Source organism: Nipponia nippon, unplaced genomic scaffold (genome assembly GCF_047370975.1).
Source record: "Nipponia nippon isolate SJK-2023a ecotype South Korea unplaced genomic scaffold, ASM4737097v1 scaffold_12, whole genome shotgun sequence".
Taxonomy (NCBI): domain Eukaryota; kingdom Metazoa; phylum Chordata; class Aves; order Pelecaniformes; family Threskiornithidae; genus Nipponia; species Nipponia nippon.
The window spans coordinates 21,745,677-21,773,109 of record NW_028262313.1 but is presented as its reverse complement, the minus strand read 5'-3'; the positions used below and the strand labels follow the sequence as shown (position 1 = coordinate 21,773,109).

Here is a 27,433-nt window from a genome sequence, read left to right as displayed (position 1 = left end):
GCATAGGAAAAAAATATCAAAAGAGAATATTGAAAAGCTTCATATTTAGGACAATACTTTCCACAGCTGAAGACAAGCCAGTAATTCAGTTCGTATTTTTACTTCATTATAACAACTATTATGAATACAATTCTCATTTCCTATCTGAAGATGCACTGCTTGCTGAGTCAAGGCTCGGCTCCATCCTCGGCAGTATTAACTGTTTGCTGAATTCTTTGCATTTACCAGTTCTGTCGTCCATAGTTTGAAAAGCAGAGAGAAGCTTCTCCCAGCAGAAAACAGACTACCAACTCGCAATGAAAGGCAATCCTTGTGAGCAAACTGAATCAGCAGTTCTGCCGAGCGCAGGGTTAAACCCTGCTTATCCCCCGACCTCTCAAGTGTAATGACAACATTCTTATAGGAGATGACCCAGTTTATTATAGACATTCCTGGCACTTTGCCGAGCCCTTCATAATACCCACTGCGCATGCAATATTTGTGGTGCAAATCTAGTGTCTATAATGGGTATGAATAATTGCAGTGCAGTGGAGTGTCCTTATCCTGCCTTTTATTAGAGCCTGCTTTTTTAGATCGGTTTTTATGCATCAGTTGAAATGTTTCAGGCCACATGCACGAAAGCTATACACAATCTTCAGATTATTAATAAAAGACAGGTTAAAAAATGACAGAACTAGAGCTTTAATATAAATATAATAGCTATTGCATTTATGCTGCAGCTAAACGCTGTATGTTGTTAATAAGTTATGTTTATTTCAATTGCACTGAAATCATATTAAATCAACAGTTCAGTTCTGATGCTCTGATGCAATGTTCTCAGGTAATGGTTATTTCTAGCAAACAAAGCCCTCGCAACAAATTTTAGTCACTACCATCAGATACTCTATCATGGAAAAACAGCAAGACATCTCACAGAGTAATACTTCTTTTGCACATTTTTAAGGTTATTTAAAGTTTAGTAAAAAGTAGAATAGGACAAACGGTGACACTTCCCTCCAATTCTCTCAAGCAACCCCAGTATCTTAGAAATTGGACACACTTCTTACTTTAAGTTACTCTAAATAAACATGTCCAATCCCCTTTTGAGCCTGTCAAAGGCTGGCTTCATTTGATACCCACTCTTACACTGGAACAAATGAGTCCGTATCTGCTTCTCCACACTTTTCATCTTTTCTAAGATCTCAATCACAATCCTCCACTCCCTCCCAGTCATCTCGTTTCAAGTCTGCAGAGATACAGCCCATTCGGTCCTTCACCATACAGCTGTTGCGTGCCTTTCATCACTGTTACTGCTTCTCTGTTGTATTTTGGGAGGAATGGGAAGATCACAAGTGCACACAGCATTCAAGGTATGAACGAACCCTAGATTCTTCTACACGAGCAAGAGTTATTCTGCTTTGTTCCCCATTCCTAATGGTGCCAGCATGCAGTGCTCTGAACTTTTGACACTACTACGTGTCTAACTGATTTTTTCAGAGGATTATCAATTCATATCTCAAGATCTTATTTGTATGTAATAGCAGTCATTTCTGAATCAATCATTTTACATATGTTCCCGCTTTCCCATCTGCACCATTTAATATTATTCTTACTTTTCAGTTTATTATTTCTCGATTTCACTGCCCAATACCCATGAGGTCTCTTACTCCTTAGCAAGCTTCGTATCTTCTTGTCCAATGATTAATACAGTTTACTTCTTTATAGAAAGGATAGGTCAGTCTTCAGTCATACACATGACTCAAGAGTACGGACTTTGCTTTATTGTCACTTTATTTCACTCCAAAATTCTGATGGCCTGTATTTTCCCTTAGCACTACCAGAATATTTAGCCTCATTAAAGCTACGCCAGATTACACGTTCCTTCAGTTTGAGGTTTCAAGTTCAGGTTTCACAACTGCACAAAGGTGTCCCCCATTTCAGTGACACCCCATCTCCTGCTACAGAACCCACCCTGCGGCTTTGGCCAGGCACGGAGACGCGCACACACAGGGTGGCTGCCTGTGTAGGAACAGTGCAGTCAGAAGCATTTTGCAAGAACCGTACTTTCTGCAGACAGGCATGCTGCACGCACTTCCACCCAGTAAAGCCCCAAAGATTCCCAGGCCATACATGATTCTCCCCAAGGAAAAAAAATAAAAGGCAGCTGGAACCTGTAACTACCGGAGCGATTCAGAGCTGGTATCTAGACACTGCCCTTCCCCAAGTCTTGACAGTTCCCTTCTCATCACATGAGCAGGTAAGTACCCATCACAAGATAACTTCAGTGTTCTCAGGATGAAAAAAAATGCACCTGAAGGCCCTTAGTAAAGAAAATGGTTAGGGGTGGGTTGCTACTGCCAGCTTCATTCATAGAGCAGAAGATACAGCAGCAAGCTGCACAGCCTTCAGGCAAAAAGGTGTTTGGAAATGGACTGCAAGCCACACGGCATCTGAAGGCACCCTTAAACTATTACTGCCAACACACTATTAGGGCACAAGCTGTTAGATTTCTGGAAGAGAGACTTTTTGCACCAACCCACTGGTTGGGTAAGCTTGAAGTTTGCTCAGATGGAAGCAGGACTGATAAATATTTCATAGTACCACAGCTGGAAAAGAGCTGCAACTGCTTCAACACTCAGCCAAGATTACATATATTCTGTTAATATGTGTTTCTAAACCAAACACAGCTAAGAAGAAGGAAAAAAAAAAAGAGAGAAAAAAGAAGAGAGATCAGTGCAATAGTCTAGCCAGAAATTACACTCTAAACTCCAGTCATCTCACTCCACAATTTCTAAAACCAACCTCCAAATCCACACAAACCGACAACTCACCCTTCTCCTTGAGACTTCAAACTAGTTTGTTAAATAGTGAACGTTCAGCCTCAAAGTAAACTAATTTTTAGACTGTAATTATCATGATTTTTCCTTAATCTATTAATGTCTTCCTCATATTTGACCAGAAAGTCTGCTTTTCCAATTCCTGGCCAGATATGACATTCTTTCCAGCCTGCAGGATCACAGCATACAATAAGCCTAGGTGATTTGTGAAACTTTGGTGCAGCGTGCCATACAAAGAAAAAGATGTATTTTGTCTGAAACGATGATAAGACTTGCCTTCCCTTTGCATTAACTGAGTGGTGCTGGCAGTAGTGAAGAAGTGCTCTTCACGGCAAGAAGGTCACAACGTACCATGCATGTTATTATCATCTAATATAAACATTAACAAAGTGAAATACCTTGAGGTATGTGGTGAAATATTTCACAGAAGGAAGAAAAACATTAACCGGTTATCCAAATTACATGGAAGAAAAGGTATGAACAAGGACAGCATTCACAATTCAGTCCTGAGGAGATCTTCAGGTTGGCTCGTCAGTCTCTCTTGCTGAAGACTCTGACTTTCTTACTCAGACGGTCTCTAACCAACTTGACTAAAATACACAGTTTTCATTCCTCTGCCCTTCTAGGAGAGGAGAGGAATGTGCACAGTGAAGGGAACTTCACAAGTTAATATCGGTATAGTTTTAAAACAAAAGGTACAACTGAAGTGCAGTTTGACTCTAGGTAGTTTTAATCCCTGTGGGTGCTCTTTTTACTTTAAAAGCCACTCTAAACATCTTTTTCTCCAGCGCACGTAGGCTTACTGTGGCAGCAGACAGTTTTCATATGATTTTTAGGCCACACTCCGACAAGGTTTTTCTTTAGTAGTTATGCTGATGTATCTCACCTAGTCTCCTCCACACAACCCAGCTGTCTTCCCTGTGCCTGCAGATGTGCCAGCACGACTGGTGGCAGGTCTCGCACCAACCTGGGCTTGGATCAGCTCCTTCACCTGAGTCAAAGTGCGTCTACTGTACTCTTTCTGTGACAGGCAGGACTCTGAGGGGCACACTTTAATGCCACTGTCTCCAGAATTTTATTGAAATTGGCAATGTTAAATGAGCAATTTAAAAAAATCAAAATCTAGCACAGGAACCCTTCACTTATTTCAGATATTTTCTCCTAAAACATACACGCCAGACTGAGAGGCTAGAGACGCCAAGCTGAAGCTCTGGGCAGACTCAGCTAACCTACCTATGGCAGAGGTTCCACCACAGCGCAGAAGTACAGAATTCAAGAAGGTACCAAAGCCCTCGCTACAATGCAGCGTTGCTCCAGGTGGGGGAAAAAACAAGACCAGCTCCCCTGGGAGTTTCTCCACTGAGGGCAGCGTTCCCTTGCAACCTCGCATGAACTAGCCCAGACGTTAACATGAAAGACAACTTAAGTTTCATTTCAAATCCCATCCAAAATACGCAGGCTACATACCATGTGATTTACTATGCGCGCTTCTGAAAGGCAATGGGCAGAAATAATTCTAAGACCTTAATCTGTTATCTTAATGACTTTGTGTTTCAGACTTGATATTAAGACCACTAAAACTATTTCTAATTAAAAATCTAAAAAAAAAAAAACAACAAACCCAAACAAAAAACCAAGAACGGAAACCAAATCCCCGCTCTCCTCAAAAAATAAAACTTCACAACTAAGCCAGGGACAGCTTACCTAGAGGCAACACCTATGTGAGAAACGTTTTTCATAGTTAGCATACTAAGTTATATGTACTATAAACACCAACCATTCTAAGACATCAGATGACACGACATAAGCACAGTTAGTACACTCAAGACTTAAATGCGATGACAAAAGTGAAGATATTTTTCCCCCTTTAATTCTCTTTAACCAGTATCTTCACTGCTATTTTTGAAGACTTGTTATCCTTTTACCACCCTGTGAAAAAACAAAAATCAATGCATTCGTAAAGGCCAATGCATTGCACACGCACCATGGCAGAATACAGAACTCTGTAATTTCCAAAGGCATTCTCATGAATAACTGAGAGGGTGATATTTCTAGACTAATATTCATTAGCAGTCCGGATTACGTCATCTTACAGCATAGCTGAGCAGACTAGAAAGAGTTTCTGCAGAACTGCACAGTTTTTATTTCTCTCTTGATGCAGTTGAAGGACAGGGCAAGGAAAACAAAACATCAAGGCAAAAGATTAAAAATTCAGAGCATCTAAAAGACGATCTTCTCCATTTTAAACAAAATACAGATTAGCCTTTTTACTGTTTGAATGGCAGTAATTGCCATAATCGCAGTTCTACAAATCTATCCATTCTATTTCTGTTCCCTCACGCTCTTTCTTCAAAAGAATTTCACATTTGAAACTGAAGTTTCCTAGGAAGTAGGAGCTTTTTCTCTCTTTTTGTTGTCTTACACCTGTGCGTATGCAGCATTTTTAGAATGCCAACTCCTAAACTTGTCTCCTTAAGAAGGCTAATTATGTATTCACATGGGAGAAAGTGCATCCACAAAGCTGGAAAGAGATGTTGTCAAACTGGACTGTATTCATCAATGGGATTTATGCATTTTATTAATTAAAAGAGACACAGCAGTAAAGGTCTAAGGAAAAAGAAATCCCTAATAATCACCCTTAATAAACAGGCATTTCCACATCCTTTAAGGTTTTAAACTTATTGCGGGAATTTCTTCTACAGCTTCTGGCATGTATCTAGCATGACCACCATGCCTCAACAACCCAGCCAGTGCTGGAAAGGAGGGGACAGCATCACGCCCCACTCTCTTCATTGCGCCCAGCCACATGCTCCTGCTGCCTACTTTGCGCTGGCACTCAGCTGATCCCTACGTTCGACTCACCAAAGACAGAAGAAAGACAAACTCGGGAGAAGAATACGTATCTGACAGGTCAGACGCTTGACCTGGATTACCTTGCAATTAGATACTAGCACCGGTGCTGCAGATGGGGTGGCAGTGCACCAGCAGGGAGAGGGGGGAAAAGCCTCCCCCTTTCAACAGCGATGTGCTGTGAAATCAGCTCAAAGTGAAACTGTACTCGAGGACACTCACCAGCTGCTTGATGTTTTAAAAGGTCATTAAGTGATACAGGGAAGGTGCCTTCCAGAAAAGGGCTACACTTAAAAAAGCCTATTCGAGAGAACTAGGACTTAGGAAAAAAGAAAAAAAGATGGAATGAACAACAACAGGATTTGTATGAAAGTACTGGTTCCTCTGGGACATGCTTTTATAAAGTGCTCTCTATATGAACAGAAATAAGTGATACTACCAAAGCCTGCAGAAACTAGAAGTGTGCTACAGTTGAGACCTAGCAAAAGTCTGAGAGAAAACACAATTAATGTGATGGTCCTCAGATTCCTACTTATACAGAAAATGCTACCAAACTCGCATCTTTTGAAGATTAAAGAGAAGAACTGAAAATATTAAAAAAAGAAAAAAGTACCGGGTACAGCAGGGAGGAGAAGGCAAGGAAAGGTTCTTCCATTACCTAGACATCATTGCCAAAGCAGCACACATGACACGGACAGCTCAATGGTTTGAGGGGTTTGATGGGATAAGTTTGGTTATCGTGATAGCCATCTCCCTAGTTACTGCTTCTGATACAGCTGGACTCATACGTAACAGCCTCTTGAAAGCTTGGTTGTACCATCGACCTGCAAGTTTAGGGTGTATTTTCATGATAAGCAAGCAGAATCGACGTGCTCTTCAAAGAGAAGCTAGCAGATTACTCCTGAATGGAAATGCTGAACAGTAATCGAACAAAAAGAGTTGGACAGAGGTATTTTCCTGACAAAAGCTGTTTCATACCTTGTGTTATGGTTTGGAGTCATTTGTGAATTGAGGACACCAACCTGGTTGATTCTGCCTAATGTGAAATGACATATATGTGGATAAAACTAGACTTGATAAAGTTACTACCGATAGCATGGACTAATTCTGTGCATGCGCAGAGTAGACAAAGAGGGAGTTACTCTTTTAAGCATTCAGTTGCCTCAATTAACAACCATTTCACTTTCAATATAAAAAACATATACTGAGCTCTAAACTCTCAGTCCTTATCAATTCAGAAGTTATATTTCAGCTAATAGCACAATTCACATACCTGGGCATCACATTACTTGCCACAGGATTATGACCCAGACTGGCTTTTAATGATATACATCAGCTTAATGCTAACTGAAACATTGTATCTGTAGATAATGTTTGTATTAGTCCGAGTATAAAGGGAAGAAAACCCCACACAAGGTAAACAGAACTGACATTTTCAAAAATGCATTTTTATAAACTTTTCATTCCTTCACTTGATGCATTAGATACTTAAATGGAAATATACTTACTGCTCTTTTTCTGGAACAACCTGTAATCCAAGGCACAGTAAGGTTTCCTGAAATCTGTAGAGGGGAAAGAGGAAACAGAACAGAAAACAACAGCAGCTTAGGTTGCTATGATCGCTAATTCTGAGCAGCTTTCACAAGACTTCAGCATTGTGCATTCAATTCTGATAAGAATGTCTTTAAAACAGGTTAAGATTTAAAAGCAAAACAAAGTCACACTTAGCCTTACCGTTGTACAACTAAAACCAAAATACTGTTTCTTTGGGTAAGATAACATGATGGCAACTTGGGTGTTTCTGTACTTTTGCTATCTCAAAACTTGCATTTCAGAACACAAGTTTTCACTTTCTATCTGTCCCAAAACTGCTAAGGTTAAGCAACCTGGAGTCAGACAAGGGCCAATGCCTGACCGAACTGCCATCACATATTTTTCAATTACATCGGTTAAACTTTCAGAACAAAATACAACCATGTTACTAACTGAGCTATTCAACGTCAGATGTTAGGGATTTGCAGAAAAACTAGGGACATCAGGTGGGAGAAGGAAGGGGAAAGGGGTGTGAAGGCAAAGGTTAGTTGCCTTGATCCCCATTGCTTCGCCACCATTCCCAGAGGTCAGACTTTATTAAATAATAATCTTGGACTGTTTTCCCTGGCCATCCGAAATGTGTCACAGCCTGGAATATTTTAGGCTTATTTAGGATTCCATGTTCATCTGCTGCTGCAGACAAGCAATGCTTGAGAGACTAAACATAGCTCTTGAGAGATTAATCAATCTCAAGTAATTACATACACTATATATGTGAGGAAGAAAAATCTACGCGCTTCTGCTGACTGTATCAAACCCCGCTAATAGTTTTTGTATTTGTGAAGTGCTCTACTAATGAATCTTGCAGCATGAGCATAACCAAATATAGAATACCTGGTACAGTACGTCTAGTGTACAAGCACATAAGATACTTTTATTCTTCAAGCTTTTAGCTGGAAGCGCTTGGAGGTTACCGAAGGTCAGACTCTCTCATTACAGGACGGGGCAGGTTGAGGGGAGCTAGAAATGAACACCCTCTCCTCCTAAGAGCAAGTCTACATCATCTTTTCTGGCCAAAATATTAATTTCTTAGTTGCACACACACATTTTAGAAATTCTGTATAAACGAGTTACATCTATTACAATTCTATATCCCACACAACAGTTTCACACCACAGAATCCGCTGTAAATGCGTCCTCAGTATCCACCCAGATGGGTTCTCTTCACAAATTTAAAGTGGGGCTACAGAAAAAAGTGCTTTTCTGTGTGAATAAAGCAATCAGTCTGGCAGAGCATTAACGGTGAGTTGGAAGACAAATGCACACAAGTTCTGACAGGTACGATGCCAAATACAATTAAGTTTATCTCAACATAACTACTTGAAAGACAACATGCATGGGAGTATTCTAAACTGGCTCTATGACAAAGGCACAAGGGCTGGGGCCCTTTTGGGGGGTTTATTTTTTGAGTGAGATGGATAGTTATCCTGCATCCACAGGTGTAACTCCAGGTCTAGTCCAACTGGGACAGCTACCGTGAGTTGCAAAAATGACAACCTGAAACGCTTGTCTCGGAAACGGCAACTCTGGCAGACGCTGGAGAAAGTTCAGAAGTACTGCAACACTTGCGTCCTGCCAATGCCGTCCTTAATTAAAGTGGTTACACTATACGAGGTCCCTACATAATCTTTTCCCAATTCACCTGTAGATTACTGTCCCAAATTCAGTGCACCGGAACAAACCAAGAGCCCCAACCCAGTCCCGGCTGCGGTGTGTCCCGGCGTTACTCGAGGCCATACGCAGTGTTTTTGCGGCCTGCTCACGGCTGCTGTCCTCCCCAGAGCCCCCCAGGTTCTCCCCGCTCACGCAGCTGGAAGCATTTCATCCCAGAAATAATATGGAGGAACTCCTGTGACAAAGGTAGCTCCGCTTCTGTTACAAGAACGAGTGTCAGGAAATGTTCAAATCTCTTCAGAGAAGACCATGTGGCTTGCCCTAGCAAAAAGCTGTGCTGCCCAAAGTTAGCAAGGAAGTCCTCCTCTTGTCTTCAAAAGTCTCTAGGGAAGTAAACAAATCACTTTGATGCATTAAAAAAAATATGGAGTCCCATTTCCTTAAATAAAGCAAACTTGCAGCTCATTCATATAAAGCAGCATCCTTAAAGTGAATCTTAAATAAATATATATTATATCTATATCCTATTCTGATGTACTGGCTGCAAGGCTTAGGATTTTCCCTTGAAGAAGATGGAGCTAAATTAGATAACTGTGCTTCAGTGTGTGTAACAAAGTCATTAAAAATACGCATACTTTCAACAGTATTTTCGTCCCTTAGGGTTGGGGGGAGGAAACCAAGACTAAATCACTATTCAGCCTTAAGGACCAGCAAGAATAGCCTCTCTAGTTCAATACGCTTAAAGCCAAACTAAGAAAAGTAAGTAGGTTGAACAATTTGTTTACTGAAACTGCTCAGGCATTAAAATTGATCACTTTATTAAATTTACTCTTAAGTTACACTAACATGAATTTGATTAGCTGAACCAGTAAGGAAGCTATAACTAATTGCTAATTAGATATCGCACCAATGTACAACAGTAACTACTCCATCAAAACACAAATCACACAGTCCTGACTTTGAAGAAGCATCTGCTTGGATGTTTAACTACTCCAATAATCATGTCACTCAGGTTTAATCTACTTTTAAATTTAGGAAGATTTCCCTCAGTTTAAGGATTTTCATTCCTACGCTGATGGACAAATTAGCTAAACACGGGCAATAAAATTAACAGAAACAGACTGCATACAAAAGAAGTGTCATCCTGCTTAAGTCTACAAGAATTCAGACAGCACCTGTTACAAAATCTATGTCTCTGGAAGTTTAATATATAAAGATTATTAAGATATAAGGGGAGTGTCTACATGAAATAGCAGTCATACTGGGCTTAATTTTAAGGGGAGGACTTGGAGGAGGGGGTTAAACTAGTGCAGAACTGATGATTTTGTCAAAATACGTGCCCAGCCTAGCGGGGTGTGCTATTTGTTACACAAGACTTTGAAGGCAGTAAGTGAAGTTTTTTTGTCAACGTGATAAATGAGTGTTGGAAGTGTCACCGTCATACACTAACACCTCTTCAGATACAGAACTTACTTCTGCATTGTTCTGGAACGCGCTAAAACCTCTCAGCAAGGAACGCAGTGACCTGGAGGAATCAGCACCGTTGTTTCTTCAAGGTACTACGGCATCTGGCCAGGCTGTAGGACACTATTCCTCTGCAGCTTCCACAGAGCCATGACGCTACATGCATCGACCCCACAGCTTTTGCCTTCCCTTACAAATTCTCTGACACCGAAGAGTGTCATCTCAGTGGTTCACAGCATGAACAATGAATACAGCAATAAGTGAATTAATAGCAACCTGCCCAGGTTTTCCAAGGTTTAAAAGTGTGGAAGGGCAAGGGATACCACAGGAAACAGGAGCTCCCTCAATCCATGGTGCATTCCCAGATCCAAAGAACAAGGGCTCTGAGAGACAGGCATGGAAGTCAAATGGGGTACAGATTAATTCCTCATTTATAAAAAAAAAAAAAAAAAAAAAAAAAAAAAGATAGGTACGTTATTGTAACAGGGTAAAAAAAAGAAGGAAAAAAAACCCAACAAAACAAAGTTACAGAGATCTCCTTGTTCTGATCCATATCACACCACATGGACAGATAAAATGTCACCTACCATGAACCATTCCCTACCTCCAAAAAATCCCGCATCAAACTTATTTCAAATTTCATTAAAAAATTCAAAAAAGCAGTAAGAAATAAATCTCACTGATGCTTTTTCAAGAGTGCAATAAAGTACCAAGAGCACACAGCTGCAGGTATCAATAATATATTTCACTTCATGAAACTTAAGAAAAATTTCCTTAACTCTATCGTATGCACTTTTGCAGCTTTACCAGCCCTTTGTTGAACAGATGTGCACATTTACAGCTTTGCTTCTCCTATGAAAGTGGGACGTCAAAAGTAGGCAGCATTTAATGAAGTTTAAAGAACAGTAATAGCAAATACTGACAGACTATGTAAGAGGAGGGAGAATGGGAAAGAACGGCTCATCTGAAGTGCTCAGCTTAGAAAAGGCCATAAATAAGAATTGCAGATGTCCCATCTACTACATAGAATCTACTCCAGAGTACGTATGATCCTCAAACCTCAGGTTTACCAAGAAAAGCAATAATTCTAGTGAAAAGTGGCACTTACTCAGACTCAAAAGCCTTCTTCCAAATCCTCACAGAAGATAGGAACAAGGCAGAAAAAAGAAAAAAAAAAAAAAGAAACGCTTCACAAAGTATTGTTCCCTATACTAGCGAACAACGCACAGAAAAGATGGTATGTTGTTTACATGGTTCACTTTCAGGATAAATTAGAAAGGTAATAACAGGCAAATGCACAAAGGTAACACACGCAGTATCACATCCTGTCAGTCTTAAGACTTTTATCTCAGTGTCTCCAGACTATGTCGAGCCAGAAGGCATAAAAATCCATGAAAAAAAATCAATCTGGATGTTTCCTGCACAACTATCTCTCCTCTAGTCACAACAAAAAAATTTTAAAAAGCGTGTCAGTGTTGTAGCTTCTTCTGAACATCTTTTAGTTCTTCAGTTATCTGCATTTCATTTTCCCCTCTCAGTATCACTGAAGGGACTCTGTTACAGGATGAGGAAATAATGGGATTGAACGCAAAACCGAGATTTGAATTAGATGCTGTGGGAGAGGAAGAATTACTTGCTCACTTAGCGTCTCCCATCACCTTAACTACCTCACAGGAGATCCTAATCCCTAACAGAAAACAGGTCCACGAAATTGGCAACTGCACAGGGGGTACAGGCAGCGCTGACGGAAGAGCTAATCCAAGCTGACATTAATAAGGGCAAGCAACTGTACAGCACACAGACGACGGACGGCACGATCCCATGTTCTGCCCTGTGCCACATGCGAAGTATGTCTGCAGAGGAACAACCAAGGGTCTCGCTGTGACATGCGCTGGCAAGCCACGTCAGGACAACACAGGCTTGAGCGCGCATCAACAGTCGTAGGGATGATCCTCTTGTAACCAAAATTTATCTATTGAAGCTACGAAGCCCACGCTGATCTTTAATATACAGCTACCCACTGCAGTCACAGGCTCAGATTAGGAGTGCTACCATACTACAGTCCTACCTGCACTTTTGGTTAAGAATGAATCACCTCTACTGAAAGATGTAAATGGAGCCCAGCCTGCAGGGAGGTGAACCTATCGCTTCCTAGCTACCACCTTTCAAAGAAAACAGTACTTATCTACAACCTTGTCTTCAAGGTTTGAAGACAGAGATAAATTGACGAATTACCTGGTAATTATTTTGGTTTTGTGACAGCCTCAGTTGACTTGAAGATGTAAAATGAGGAGAAAAGGTACTTCTTGATGGATTAGCACTGCTATATAATGTACTGGATGTTGTATGCAATGAGGTCCGTGCAGGCAAGTGGTAGTCTCTGTTATGATACAGAATATTGTCAGGCACGTCCCTGGCATTCACCATCTGTGAACTACAGCTCACATTTCTTCCTGGCCCAGACAAGGCTGCACTTTGGTTCTCTACTCGAACAGAACTGCTGCTTTCACAGTATCTTGAATAGCTTTGTATTTGTGCTCCCATGGATGCTAGTTCTTCTTCTCTAGCATATTCGTCAACCACGTCCCCAGTTTCCATTGCGATGGAGAGACAGCTGCCTTCCACCGAGCAATGCTTCTGCGTTGCACTTCCTCCCACAATTCTTTGAGGTTGATCGGTAACCGCCAGAGAAAACACTTCGCGGATTTCCAGGTTTTGCGTGCTACAAGAAGGGTCCCTGGTATTAGCCCTTTGTCCAGGGGGCACATGCGATACGAGAGCTGCATGTTCCGGTTTTTGTAACCTCTGACATCCTACGGGTTCAGCTTTACAGGGTCTGTGGCATATCATCGGTTTCTGAGGTAACACCAACTCTGCGGTCTGGACTGATGAACCACCATAGCTTTTTTTAGTGTGACTGTATATGGAGTTCGCAGAATTCAGTACGCTTGTTTGCCTAGATAAAATAATAGTCTTTTCCCCTACCAATAGGGAAGCATTTTTACAGTGTGGTACTTGTCGTCCTATAGGGATGTGCTGCTGCCGAAACTCTGTATCGCTTTTTCCTGGTAGTCGTGGAATAGAGGTTTTATGTATTTCTGCCATTGAAGCACTTGTCTGTTTGGCGGATCCTTGCCTACCGGATGAACTAGCAGGACTGTATATACCAGTAACTATTACATCGTTATTAGAAGAGGTCCAAGAAGACTGCTGACTTTGGGATCGAGCAATATTTACCACATTTCTAACTGCTGCTTCTGGAGGTACTGAGGGAGTAGTAGGGACAGTCCCTGGGGGCGTGCCTCCAGATTCTACAGCACTCTTGCTGCTCATCTTCCTTCGCTTATTGCCAACCCACGTCTGCAAACAACAAACAACAATGACAACAAACACAAAACAAAGCATTAAATAAGCAGAAAAATTAGGCAATTCCATTTTTAAGCAGATCTGATGAAATGTTAAGTGTTCAAGTTTAAACCTCAGTTTACAAATACGTAAATCATTTACTGATTATGCAGCGTCTGAACAACACAGGGTGGAAATCTATGTCTCTCGTGCTTTGGAATCATACACTGATACACGAGAACCCCAGTCTCAATTCCAAATCCCCAGTTGCTCAAAAATCCTGAGACTGTATCATGCCTCCTGCCCCGAAGTTACCCTTAAGACGTATTTCATTGACACCACTGTGACTAATTCCCCCCAAATTAAGTTTTTAATATTTAGCACCTTGGGATGCAGAACCATCACTGAAGTATGTTGCTAAACTTTTATAGTGAAATAGCTGAGAGATATGACCTTCAAAACTGCCTTGGACAGAAATTGCCAATTCTTGAATTTAGATGAGAGGAAGAAAATGAAGAACTCTCTCTGTTAGACAATTACAAAATCATTTTGTGAAGTATTTAGACCCCCAGACTCATTTCTCCCCTGCCAGCTGCACAAGTCAAGATTTGATGACAAAACCTGCTTTTGAAAGACACTGATAGACAAGATTAGGACTACCGGGATTAGACTCCAACAGAAGCTTGCTATTATGGACATTTCCGAAAGTGACAATGACAGTATATGGTTTTGTGTAAAAGACAGTAGAGGAAAGAATATTTCAAAAATGCAGGTACTATGGCAATTGCGCAGAGGTTAAAATGTGCTGCTGTTTTAAACACACAGGGAAGCCTGTCCTGCAAGCAACACATTCAGATATACCTAAAAGATCCGAAGGGGAAACATTAACTTCAGTATTTCAAGATAAAGAGAGTTAATCTGGTAGGAGCATCAGCTCTAACACTGGAAGCGTAAGCACCACCTAAATATTTCTGGCAATTTTCATGATCAGAGAGACAAGACTTGCTCAAGTATGTCACCACAGTATGTCTGTACCAAACGTGAGGGCATAAGCGAGCAGGATACAAGTGCCAAAGAACGAAAAATAAGCTTTTGCATCTGCTTATGCTGGTTATGAGAAGGATCAGATACGCATATAGAGATGCGGTGAAACAGTTTTCTGCACCGCTCTGGATATCATCTGCTGCACATCTAAAACCAAATCAAAGGGAGATCTCATTAAATCAACCAGTTTGGGTTGCTGAATCAATAAAATCCCTCATCCCACAACAAGCAAACTGCACTGAGTACCTATCTTGGGTTTCCATCTCATCGCATGAAAAAAGGAAAGTTTTCTTCACATACCAGTACCTGCCAAGGAAGTAAACAGATTTCTCTACAGGAAAATACACATCCCTGCCACACAGAAGTATGCTGAAGTCTCCATTCCATTCTACTCATTTTTGTTGTCAAATTTTATAAAATGCCTACTTTGAGGCATGATTTATTGCATGCAATAGAGCCTGTTACTAGCAATAAATTTTTTCTTCTCAAAAGCAAGTTTAAATACACAAATTACAGCCACAGGTTTCAAGTTACTTTCCTTTATTGCATAAAACAAATTTAGAACATCAAATTGTTTGGGTTTTTTTTTTAATTTCTGCTCAGTCAGTGAACTTTCAAGATAGCAATTACAATTAAATAGAGACATTGCAAATTTTGGGCCAGGAAAAGAGATTTCACCCCCAACTTTACCAATTGTATAATACTAAAATCTGAAGTTTTTCTTATGGTTTTCCTGAAAAGAAATGCATTCAAAGAAATGCGAACAACTTACTAGCACTGCTGTTCAGTTGGGATTAAAGTACAGTTTCATGAGACAGCCCAAGTTAGATTTGCCACTGCTGAAAAAGTCCCATTCTCTGATCACATCCCCAGCTTCTTACGCCCACCATTTAACCAAAAGCACCCACCTGAAGGATCAGTGAGCGCAACTCCCCCAAAAGGCATAAAACTGAACTGGGGGTGGGGAAAGACAAAGCTTTTGGTGAGGTTAGCAAATTGAACCGTGTTCCTCTGAATACATGTGAGAGATGATCAGCACAAGAAGAAAGAGAGAAGAGAAAGAATTGCACAGCTGGCAGAAGGGAAAGAGTACAAAACCTCCAATTTTTAGCACTGTGAGACATTATCCCAGAGAAGAATTATGTGTAATTATATTCTTAGACTGAAAGGGAAGCTCCACATTGTTACTAGCTTGATGGTTATGCTATTAATTTGGGATGTGACAGAGCAGCCATTAAGCACAAAATATCCTAAGAAAAGGGCCACGAATCTTTATTTCAATCAAGTTCCCCAACGGGTAAGTTTGGGGAGCACCTTCCCTAACACTGGAAGCATTACTGAAATTCTTAACTTTTATTTAGGATGAAAAGAAGTTCCCAGAAGATATGACAAATCAAAAATCCAGATGCTAAGAAATTTAACTGGGATTTAAGAGAGCCTGATTTTACATTCCCAGTTTGAATCAGGCAGAGCTGGAACTTCAGACTGTCCCACAATCCAGACACACGCCACAGAGGAACGGTCAGTGGTGCTCGGCCACTAGTTTTGACCAGAAATTCCACCCGAAACCTGAAAATAAAGTGTCCTCGGGAAATCTTTCAAGAGGTGTCAAAGAATAACGAAGCTGTAACTGTTCTGACATCTGCTGCTGTACTATGGGGAGAGCCCACATCACCTCCCTGATCAGTGCTCTGGCACTCAGTGATACTGTGAAAATCAGACTCAGAGAACTTTTGCACTTTATCAAGTCACGTTGCTCACATTTCACGTGCAGACAAAAAGGAACCAGCAGAAGTATGCCAATATTAATGAACGAAACCACACCATTCAAACCTGACGTAGCTAGAATACATCTCTCTCAAATTTGAAGAGGGACAGGTTTTTTCCCCCAGGAGTAACTCTACCACATTTCCTAATTTTGAAAGGGAGAACATATTTTTATGTATTGCAGTAATAAAATCTGTAGAGGTTTACATCAAATCATAAACAGGAGTTCTGTTTTTTCCAACCCAGTTCAAGATTGGAAAGACTGGATGTAGTTCTACGGGACGAGGCTATAGAAATCTTCATTTGGAGAAAGAATGTATTCATAGAGTTATGACATCTGAATTAAAAGAGCTACATTTAGGGAATTCGTGTTCCTACTATAGTCATATCCACAAGTGCCAGCTGCAACGCAAGTATCATTTTGCTAGACATTGTGCAAAGTACTAATCTCTGTCCAAGAGTTTTATAGGAGAAAAAAGAAAAAAAGAAAAAAGGAGGGGGATTAGGAGAGGTGTAAAGAAGAGAAAGGTAACATCATGAAAAAATATGACAGATGCAGAACAAATGCTGGGTCTGTTTCCATTGCACTTCACAAGTAGGAAGAGAGTTTTAAGTATTACAAATAAGGGCTCAGTAAGGGAAGAAAACTAAAGGAAAAAAGCCATGATACATTATTGCCATAAGGGAAACTGAGAGGGAAAGGAAAATATGAAGATGGACAGTGAATGCGGACTGCAAGTAGAGGAGAGACTGGCTGCCTCCTCCAGGTCCTTCAATCAGAATAAAAATAGAAAAACCAGGCCCTGACTGCATCATCAGCATCCAGATTCCTGTTACAACTGTTTGTCTGTTCCAGGGAGTCTGAATGTCTGGCTGACTTTCAGACCTTCCCACCATCTAGAGCTGACAAAGTAAGTTTTAATATTTCCAGAGTATTTTGAGGGAGAGAATCCAGGTAAGAATTAGGGAGCAGGGGGGGTTGTCACTGTCAATGTACCACTGATACACCACTTAAAAAAAAAAAAACTAGACTGGTGTTACTTTTTCCTGTTCGGTGTTCAGTGTTGCAGCAACTCCTAGTAGCTCCGCTACTGTTGTTATTTTTTTCAGCTAATGCTTCATGATTTCTATTTCTGCTCTGAGACAACAGCCATTTTGTTGTCTACTGTTTCACAAAGGGATTATTAATTCCCTTCCCATGGAATTCATAGACTTTGGAAGAGCTCCTGTTAGCACCAGCGACATTCTTCTTTTGTAAGAAAAGAATGTACTCCCTGTAAATAACCATAAGGGACCACAATATTTATGATTGTGACATGGAATACAAGCGTAACAGAGTGTGTCAAAAGAAATACTTCCAAACTTGTTCCCCCAAATACATTAGGTTATAGAAATTTGTTTAACTTAAGAATAATTTCCTAATAACATGACCTTTCTTTGATACAATACATTGCACAAGATTTCTATAGGGCAATCTAATCTGCAACTTAATAAATTAAAAAAAACCCAAAACCAAAACCCAAATGAAAACACCATCAACGAAAGACAAACAACAACCAAAAAAACCAAAACAAACAAAAAATCTCTCCTTCTGCAATCCAGGCCCCTGCTAAATACAGCAATCATGTGAAGACATTTCAGCGAAAACAAACTATAAACAGGCTCACTGGATAAAAATGAACATATCACACACGCGTCTGATTTAAGACAAGTATGAAGTTAGAGACTCCAGTCCTCCACAGATATTTTACGTAAAGAAATGAACGTGTATAACTTTAACATACAAATTTGGAAGGCCTCAGTACTTACCCTGACTACACTGAAGTCCAGTTTAGTTTCTTGTGCACACTGTAATATGAGCTGAAAGCAATTTTTACTTTGATTTGTCATTCCATTTTCATAATAACGCTGTAATATCCTTTGTTGTTCTACAGTAAATACAGAACGCAGATTCATCTAAAAATAAAAGAAGATACTCTGAAAGTTGGAATAAAAACTGTAATACTTGCAGAATGCACAGGCTCTCATTTATGCTTGTGGTGATAACGCTAAGTGTTGACATGTTTTCTTTACAGAGTGCTTTACCAACACTTTTACTTACTTTCCAAGAAAACCTGTTACAGTCAGCATTAGTGATTCCTTTGTGATAAGACTCAAGTTGAACAGGTGAACTACATGTTGGGAACAACACTGACAGCCTTTAATAAATAAATAAATATTACATTGTGTTGCTAAGTCCAAGAGCCTCTAGTTTCAAAGAAAAAGTTTCTCCCTTAAAAAAAAAATAAAAAAAAGGCATTAGGCAAAAGAGAGTAACACCAGCAGCTCCAACAATATTGGCAGGTCTGTTTCCCCTCCCCTACCAGAAAAAGGAGACAAAATCTGAGATAAAATAAAGGTGACTGTTTGGCACGACTAAAGTTTCCACCGTCTCCAACTTCAGCAAATCCTACGCTCTGTTATGGCTGATCATGCTACTCCTTCTGCTGTGTCAGCACCGGCACTTCCCAGCTGCAAAGTCCCAAAGATCAAGGACCAGAACTGAAGACCAACTCGGGGGAAAAAAAAAAAAATCAAAGAGAAGGCCTTTAGGCAGCTCTGGTCCAGCCCACTAACGCTCTAATAATAACGCAAGGAGGGACCACCCAAATCATAGCCTGCCTTTAGAAGGGTTCAAGCTACTGTGAAACTGTACCCTGAGGCTATAAATCAGGCTTTTTAAGAACACTTAAGTGTTGTTTTACAGGGGTATAAGCCAATGCTGGCTCCAGGACCTCAGGATGCATTCCTGCCCCTTTGATTTGTCCGAAGCAGTGCTGAGTTTTTTGGCACGCTCAACCAGAATGAGGAGACCCGCGCTCCTCCCAGGCTAAGAGCAACTCTTCGGGTCTTGTTTTCAGCCTGCTGAGCCAGCTCAGCACCAGGTCCCCCCACGAGAGAGCTTCGCTGTGGGGGGACAGGGCAGACAGGGACTGGGCAGCCCAAGCTGGGGCAGCCGCTCCACTGCGGTCCAGGCCACTGGGCGTCCAGGCCACCGGGCACCTGATGGCGTGGCCTCCGTGGCGAGCAGCATCGCCCCACGGCACACCATAAGACAGACCCTTCAACGCTGGGCCACGGCAGAGGCAGGGGGTGGCCAGGGACGAGGCAGCCTCTTCAGCAGCAGTTTGATGAACAAGTTAAACCAGACACAGCGTTGTGACGCATGAAAATTCATGCCCTACCTTGGAAAAGGCAAACAGCTGAATATTACTAAGTACAGAACAGACTCCCTAATGGCAAACTGAAGTTTTATGCTCTCGTTATATGGTCTATACAGGCAAAGAATATAATCCTCTGGTTATATGTAAGAAAAGAAGAGCCCCAACATCACAGGATTTCCAGAACGGGGCCTTTATTTTGTCCCAAACAGGAGGCCGCCAGCTGAGACACTGCAAGCGCTGGCCAGGCACAACCTGCATCCAACTTCGTGTCTCGGAAAGCAAAAAAGTCCCCAGCCACAAGTTTTTAATACCTTCAGTACATGCACCAAAATAATGCAGAACACACTAAAGAATAAGAAAACATACCATCACCTTGTAGGAACATAAAGGGGATGAGGGAACCCTTTGTAGCTACCAAGGTTTCAGTTACTGTTTTTGGAAGTTTTGGATGAAAAGGAGGAGAGTAGCAATGCACTTAATCTTTGCACAAGAACTGCTTCTAATTTAGAGCAAATAAAATTATTAAGGGCTCAAAAGCATGAGCAGACACCCAACGCCTTTCATATTATTAATCAAGATGATTATACTATGTAATGGATATTAGAGTTCGACAGGCCTCTATAAAGAAAAAGATTAATACCTAGAATTTGGAGTAAAATGCTTGTAGGCCAGACCTTTGACTTCAGAGTTTACTTTCCTCTGTATGTCAGCAGACAATAGAAAAGTCACTAACTACCAATTTGTAAAAATTACTGTTTTCTTTTCAATAATACTTAAAAGAGAAGGTGATTTTTCAGTCACGTTTCTACCTCTGTTCCCAATTCTTCTTTACGCTCTCAATCTGGTGCATTATTAAACGCAGCACTACCAGCTGCATTACAAGTCAGGCTTTGCCCGAGTTACGCCCCCCCCCCAGAATGTGTATTCAGTCACCAGAGCCGGGCAAAGGAGACTCCTGCTCTGAATGCTCTGCTGTTGAAGGAAATTTATAGCAAGCAAAAGAGACAATTATTAGCCCATTAACAAATCAATAAAGTTCATAAAAATCTACTTTATAAAGTTAAGAACTGTCTTCAGATCTCCATGTGGATATGCATGATGATGCAGCCACCAAGTGATTTACGTTATTTTTAAAGAATATGTAAGAGTTGATTTTGTGATTCTTTTTCCTCCTGCACGGTTGGCAGGACCCACCTTACGCTTCTGTGTCTCCTACTCTTTCAGTGCCAGTAGTCCTGTTTTGTTGAGTTGAGATCAGGTCCCACAAATGACCTCATCAGAAATAGTTATGAACCTTCTATCTTTCCAGATCCAGATGAAGTCTGTCATCCAATAGCTCCAGCATTTCTATACATAGGCTCATCAAAAAGAAGCATGCTCTCCAAATAGTTCATCAGCTGCAATGAGGACTCCTCCAATTGCAAGACAAATTTTTAGAATCAGACCTGATGACCTGCAAATGAAGACATGTGTCAGGTCCTTGACACATTTTTTAATTATGTGGATTTCTGTATCCAAAGTCACTTGTGTGTCAAAATACTTCCATTGCTGTATCTGACATCTGTAGTTTAGATAAGGACAGGATGGAGCATTTTGACAAAAATCTCTTCATCTTCAGATAGAACTATATGCATTGCATGACAGACTGCCTAGCTAAGCTCAAGAAAGGTCATGGTCTGGCTTAATAAACAACTCATTTTTGCAGTTTATTTTAATCACTTGTAAACTACACCTGCCAACCAAAATACTGGTAAGATTCCTTAGTAACTTCTGCCTTGAATCCAGTCAAGTACAACTCAGAGGATCTGTGCAGAGGCCATCAGAAGCTGATTTAAATAAACAGATTGCAGGACCCCACAAACGCACAGTTATGGAAGCTGTGCTGTAACTTGAGTTTACATTCCAACATCTAAACTTTCAAATAAGCAGGTGAGAATTTATTAATGCTTTCTGTGTTTTAAATACACTGAATCCTAAGTCAATAGACAGTTCTGTACCCTTTCCCACTGCCCCATCTATCCACACACATATTTACCAAAACTACAGAAGGGACATTCAAATATTCTTAAAATTGCATTAGCTATCCTGCTATGTAAATCAATCTTATTCATTCTGCTCTGCCAATTAGTTCATCCATGTTTTTTTTAAAACTGCCTTTTACCAGAGGCAACAGAAATTTAGGGGTAAATTGCCGAACGAACCAGAGCGCACACGTAATGTTCAGCAGGGCTGTGCAGGCAGCGACATCCGCCCATCAGAAAACTTGCTCCAAATGATACTCAAAATATTAAACTCAAAGCAAACTAACCCAAGCACTGGATCCACAGGTGCACTACAACAAGCCATTCTATTATATCCCATAATACTCTGAACTACACTACAGTTGCTTGGTGTAACAGTTATTAACAAGTAGACGTCAAGCTCCAGAGAGCACAGAAGCGAGAGTTAACCTCAATGTACAGCACCAATAGCTGGACTCCCACTAAGCCCCCCGGCCCGGGGAAGCTGCAGGGTAGGGTTTGCTGTCTGGGTCGCAGATGTAGCCCAGCTTCGCAGGACGCGTGCTCTGGCCACGGCCGGGCAGGAGATACGACTTCGCGTGAAGATCTTAGATTACACGGACCAAGAGAAAGGAAATTAAGAATCATAAGGGTTTTTTTGCTTTTTAACTGCCTACATAATGATTTCTAACTAGGTATAAAAGATGACAAGATTATTACTACTGTTTCTACTACTGATCGCAATCTCCGAGCATTCGATCTCAATACCGTAGGACTAAACAGTAACTGGCATACTGATTGCCCACTAGTGTGTATGACATCTGGCAACATTCCTTCTCTTGCAGGTTAAAAGCCCACTGATAGTCTGTCATCTGTAAAGTCCAGGTGGAAATCGGTTTGCTACAAGCAGTTCCTAAGTGCCAACTTAGAATATTTAAACCAGTACCCTATGTTGACTAAACCAATTACTGAGTGTTTGGAAGCTCCACTAGGAAGCCACAAAGTCCAAAGCCATCACGTTAACTCATGAAGCTCTGACTCTGCATATCCCACCTTCATAGGTCACAAGTTTTGCTCACTTTCCACACCTGTCAGACCTAGCAATTTATCTATACTAAGTACCTTGAGCATTCAAACATCTATGAGAGCATAATGTTACTGCCTCTGTTACTAGAGACAGTACTAGATGTTACTAGATTAATACTAGATTCACCAAAGGATTACACTGGTTTTTGGGGGTTTTTGTTTGGTTTTTTTCAGAAGTGTAACTATGAAAACTGATCCTAAACAGGTTATACAAAACAAGATATTCTTACATTTTCTCTAATAGGGGAGATCCCTGACAGTCAGTGGAAACATATACAAACTAGAGATAACTTACACAGTGCTGCCACTGCTAAGCAGTAAGGCAGCCGCATGAGTATCAAGGGAATCAGCAGGTCGTACGCCTTCCTAGAGGACTCAGTATTATTCAGAACAAATCGCAGTAACTTCAAAGGAAATAAACGCCTTTTCCCAATACGTGTACCTACGAAGCACTCCAGTTTCATGAGGATTTCTCACCTTTGCCTTGAACCTCAGACTCCACGTTAGAAATCCACATGGATTTTTATCATAATCTCATTTTAATCTTCACTTGCCAAGCTTAGAAAACACGCACCTGAGCTTTTGGGAAGCCAGGTGTCCAGCTGGCTGGCAACACATTGGCACCGAAAAGAGAGTTTGTTACAGACAAGAACTCCGAAATTAATTCAATTCAGGCAAAATAATATGCAAACTGAAATTCCATGAACATAAGTCTTTTTTTCACTTCAATAAAAGATAGAGGTGGCAAAGCAGGATTTTTAAGGATTCAGCACCTGCCTGTTCTGCTAATAAAATAAGGTAGTTTTGGCCAAACATGTTGCTGTCTGTGTGGCAGTGCAGACAATAATTTTTGGCAAATGAAAAAGCAGGTTTCCTGTAAGTAGTTCCTTCCACCCCTGCTGTGTGTACTAGGCCAACTAACATCATTCAACTTCCCACTTTGGTGGTCTCCCACTCCTCAACCTTCTGCAAACCCATCAAGATATTGTTCTTCATTCCCTTTCTAAACTGAATTAAAAAAAATTACAGTAGCAGAAGAATCCCTTCGCTGTATGCGGTGGTTCAGGAGACATCAATGTGGTCCAAGTGCCAAGTCAGGCACTGGGGACACGTGAGAGATCTAAGGCTGGTTAAGTGGTAAGAACGAAGAGGGGAACTCCATGCTCTTCAATTACTCCAAGACTGCTGAGTACGAGCCTCGTGAAGGACGATCCTACTAGCACACTGCGACCCGTCACGTTGGCTCCTCGTCAGATGCGATTAAGGTTATTCTTACGGCTGAACTTCTTTAGCTGCTTGAGCAACTTTTTCCACAGTATCCACCTTCTTTCCCTTTCTGTGGCAAGAGCGAGAACAAGTGGAGAGGAGAGAACATGGAAGAACTAAAGCCAAGTTTGCTTCTGAAGTAGTAGTGTGTTTGCTTCATGAAACAGCTAATTAATGTAACAATTATCCCACACGGTTTACTGCAAATGCCTAGTCCTTCTACTCTAGTTACTTTATTCAACATTGAAAATTAAGAATCTCTCCAGGGAGACCTGGTGAAGCCCAGAGATGTGTTTTTAGAAACCAACAAAAACAACTTGGCGTCAAGGAGTACCACAAAAGAGCGAGCAAAAATAAGAAACTGTGAATAATCCTGTATCAATGATCCCCTGGTTAAAAACAGAAAAAAAATATTCAAAAGTTACTTAGCTGTTCTGCAATGACTACTTGAAAGACCTGGAGGCAAAAAAAAAGAAAAAGGCAGCATAAGAAGGAAAAAAAAAAAATCTGTGGTCAGAAGTCTGCCTACAGTGTATAGCATTATAGTCTTAGTGTCAAAAAGTCTCTAAATATTAAGATTGCTGAACCAAGCAAACTTACTTACAAGGTAAGTCTTTATAGAATACTATGTTAATACTAATTAGTTTGAAAAATAGGAAATAAAAACTTAATGATACTCCTCTCATTTCAAACAGTAACAGAAACCAGCCTTGGATGTGAAATTATAATTAATAAAAAAAAAAATTCACTCAGAACACAAGCCACCACAAAGTAACTAAGTGTAAAAGTCTTTATGGTATAAAACATTACAAAACTGTCAAGGATTAAAACATAGTGATAAAAGGGAACAAGCAATTTCTGAGAGGTTTGTTTGGTTTTTTTTTAACCTCAGCACCAACCAAGCATTTGTTTGGAAAAACAGTCATCTTACAAAAGCCTGTAAGCCTATTACTGTTTTAGTTGGTCCATCCATAACAGGTTCAATAAGAAAATCGGCACACTCCTCAATTTATTTCTTTTTTTCTTTCCTTCCGCAGATCTCCAGCAGTACAAAATAACAAGACTCAGCGCCAATATAAATCTGAGACAAAACTGCAACTCTAATAAGAAAGCTACCACATACATAAACAAAACAAGACTGCAGCAGTGACACTATTACCACAGCTTTCGAAACCTGACCTGTATCACCGCTCACCTAATTCACTTTCCACGTGTGCCAAAAGCTCCCAATTTTTTGCACCCCCCAAATGGAAAGAAACCAAGCGAGCAACCCCCCAACTTACACGCCATGTGTGGAGATACTGGATGAACATCAAGCAACGTTTAATAACCTGAATTTGCAGGTTACTGGCTCCTCCCTACACAGGCCAAGATAGTTACAACTACACAACTCTAAGTGCAGTAGATGATGCTTATGGTTGGGTAAGTGTAGTATACAGACGAGCTCATTAAACTACTTCTACACATCCACAACTCGCAGCACAACTGCTTCCCTCTCCACTAAGCACAGCATTTCTAACATTGTATTACAGTTCTACCTATAAAATTCAGCCCTTTATAAGGGACGAATTAAGACAGCTCTCAGTAACTTAATAACACAACAGCCTATGACCACAACTCTGCAGGTTTACACATCCCATCCCACTTTATTCATACAAATGAGACTTCTGACTTCAACTGGATTAGCCACATGTTTTAAATTAAGCATGTATTCAAGTGTTTGTAAGATCTAGGTCAGAAAAAAGGAAAGGAATACTAAAATGCAGTTTTACTCTGAAGATGTGAGCTGCTTCAAGACTCCAGTTCAGAGAATACAGAACTGCTTTTCGTTAGTTATATACAATCTTACCTATAAGATCAGAAGCTCTAGGCTAACAGAGTGGAGAGGAGAGGGTTGGGGTTCCCGAGAGTGGGGCAAGCCTACGTGGGACACAGGTGCTGCCAGAGGCGAGGCCTCCCCGGCACCACCACCCCTCCGGGCCGCCACACAGCCAGCGCAAACCTTCCTCCTCATTCCCCTCCAAACACTGCAGGGCAAAGGTGCGCCAGCAAAAGGACACCCTGCTCAGCTGCCGCCACGGCTGGCTGTGTTTGGCACCAAAACACGGCCGACGTGGCCTTGAAGAGGCAGAATTCCTGAGGGGAAACAAGGTTTGAGTTGTTCCGTGAGAATGCCCTACTGCTGCCCACCTCCTCCCCGCTCGTGCCTGGGCGCCCGCCTGCCCCTGTGGTCGCCACAGGCCTCAGGCCATGAGGCGATGACAGGCCTTCCTCCTGCCCCTCCCCAGCCGCCGCCCCAAAGCCTTCAACGGGACCAGCCCAGCCTCCAGGAGCTGCCCCTGCCCTGACAGGAGGGGCCGGGCGGGGGCCCGCAGCCCGGGGAAGAGGGAGGAGGCGGCGGAAGCAGCGGGGCCCGGGGCGGGCAGGGCACGCGCCCGCAGGCCCCCGCCGCCCCGCGCAGGCGCAGCGCGGCCCAGGCGGCGCAGGCGCAGGCGGGGGCGGCGAGGGGCCGTGCGCATGCGCGCTGCCCCCGGCGGAGGGCGCCCAGCGCCCCGCGCTGCCTCCGCGGGGCCGCCGGGGGAGGCGCCCTGCGCCTGCGCGCCCCAGCGGCGGCGGCGAGCGCGAGCCCGCGCGGCCGCCCTGCCCCCCCGCCCGGCCGCCGGCCCAGGGGCATCATCATCATCATCATCATCATCATCATCACCATCATCATCACCATCCTCCTCCTCCTCCTCCTCCTCCTCCTCCTCCTCCCCGCCCGCCCGCCGCGCCCCTCCCGGAGGGGACCCGGCTGCTCCCCCCGGGACTCGCTGGCGCCCGCCCACCGCCCCTGCGCGGCGCGCCAGGCTTACCGTGCTGCGCGGGGCTGGTCCGGGGGGCGCGGGGCTCCGGATTCAGCCGGTTTCGGCTGGGTCGGTCCCGGCGTCACACAATGAAATCAGCGCCTCCGATCATTAATTCTCATCATGATCGTGACGTCAGCGCAGACAGCGGCCAATGGCAGCGTAAGATCAGCGCCGGCCGGGACAGTGCTCGCCCCCGCCCCTCGCCCGGGGGGGCGCGCGGTGCAGGCGCCGCCGGGCCCAGGGGCCGCGCCGGGGAGCGGCCGCCTCAGCCCGGGGGCCGCCTCACCCGGGGGCCGCCTCAGCCCGGGGGCCGCCTCACCCGGGGGCCGCCTCACCCGGGGCCGCCCCGCTCCCGCAGCCCCGGCCTCCCTCCCGCCACCCGGCCCGTGCCCCGGTAGCGCCCCGGCCGCGCCGCCCTGGGCCCCTGCGGAGGCGCCCTCCCTGCCGCCCACCTGCCCCCCACTTGCCCGGGCTGCCCCCCGTTCGTCGGCCCGTCCGGCGCCCCCGCCCGGGGCAGGCAGCGGTGGGCGCCATGGGGA

The 27,433-nt window shown here is 42.6% G+C and overlaps 1 protein-coding gene across 11 annotated transcripts in view; it reads right to left on the bottom strand.

The window, feature by feature from the left end:
* HDX (highly divergent homeobox) overlaps window positions 1–26,997 on the bottom strand; it is a 52,635-nt gene extending 25,638 nt beyond the window's left edge. For 5 of the 11 annotated variants that reach the window (XR_015702728.1, XR_015702729.1, XM_087749150.1 and 2 more), the window contains exons 1-4: window positions 26,901–26,997; window positions 18,303–18,449; window positions 12,573–13,697; window positions 7,175–7,228 (exon numbers count right to left, since the gene is read on the bottom strand). Coding sequence is in view for 9 of the 11 variants with exons in the window: in XM_087749150.1 (XP_087605276.1) it covers window positions 7,175–7,228; window positions 12,573–13,697; window positions 18,303–18,449 (1,326 nt within the window). In the remaining 2 variants the exon portion in view is untranslated. Of the gene's footprint in view, window positions 1–7,174; window positions 7,229–12,572; window positions 13,698–18,302; window positions 18,450–20,890; window positions 21,150–23,077; window positions 23,214–25,897; window positions 26,208–26,238; window positions 26,471–26,900 lie in introns of those variants that run through there. The other 6 variants (XM_087749145.1, XM_087749146.1, XM_087749149.1 and 3 more) reach the window with 6 other exon arrangements.
* Between the last annotated feature and the right edge of the window lie 436 nt (window positions 26,998–27,433).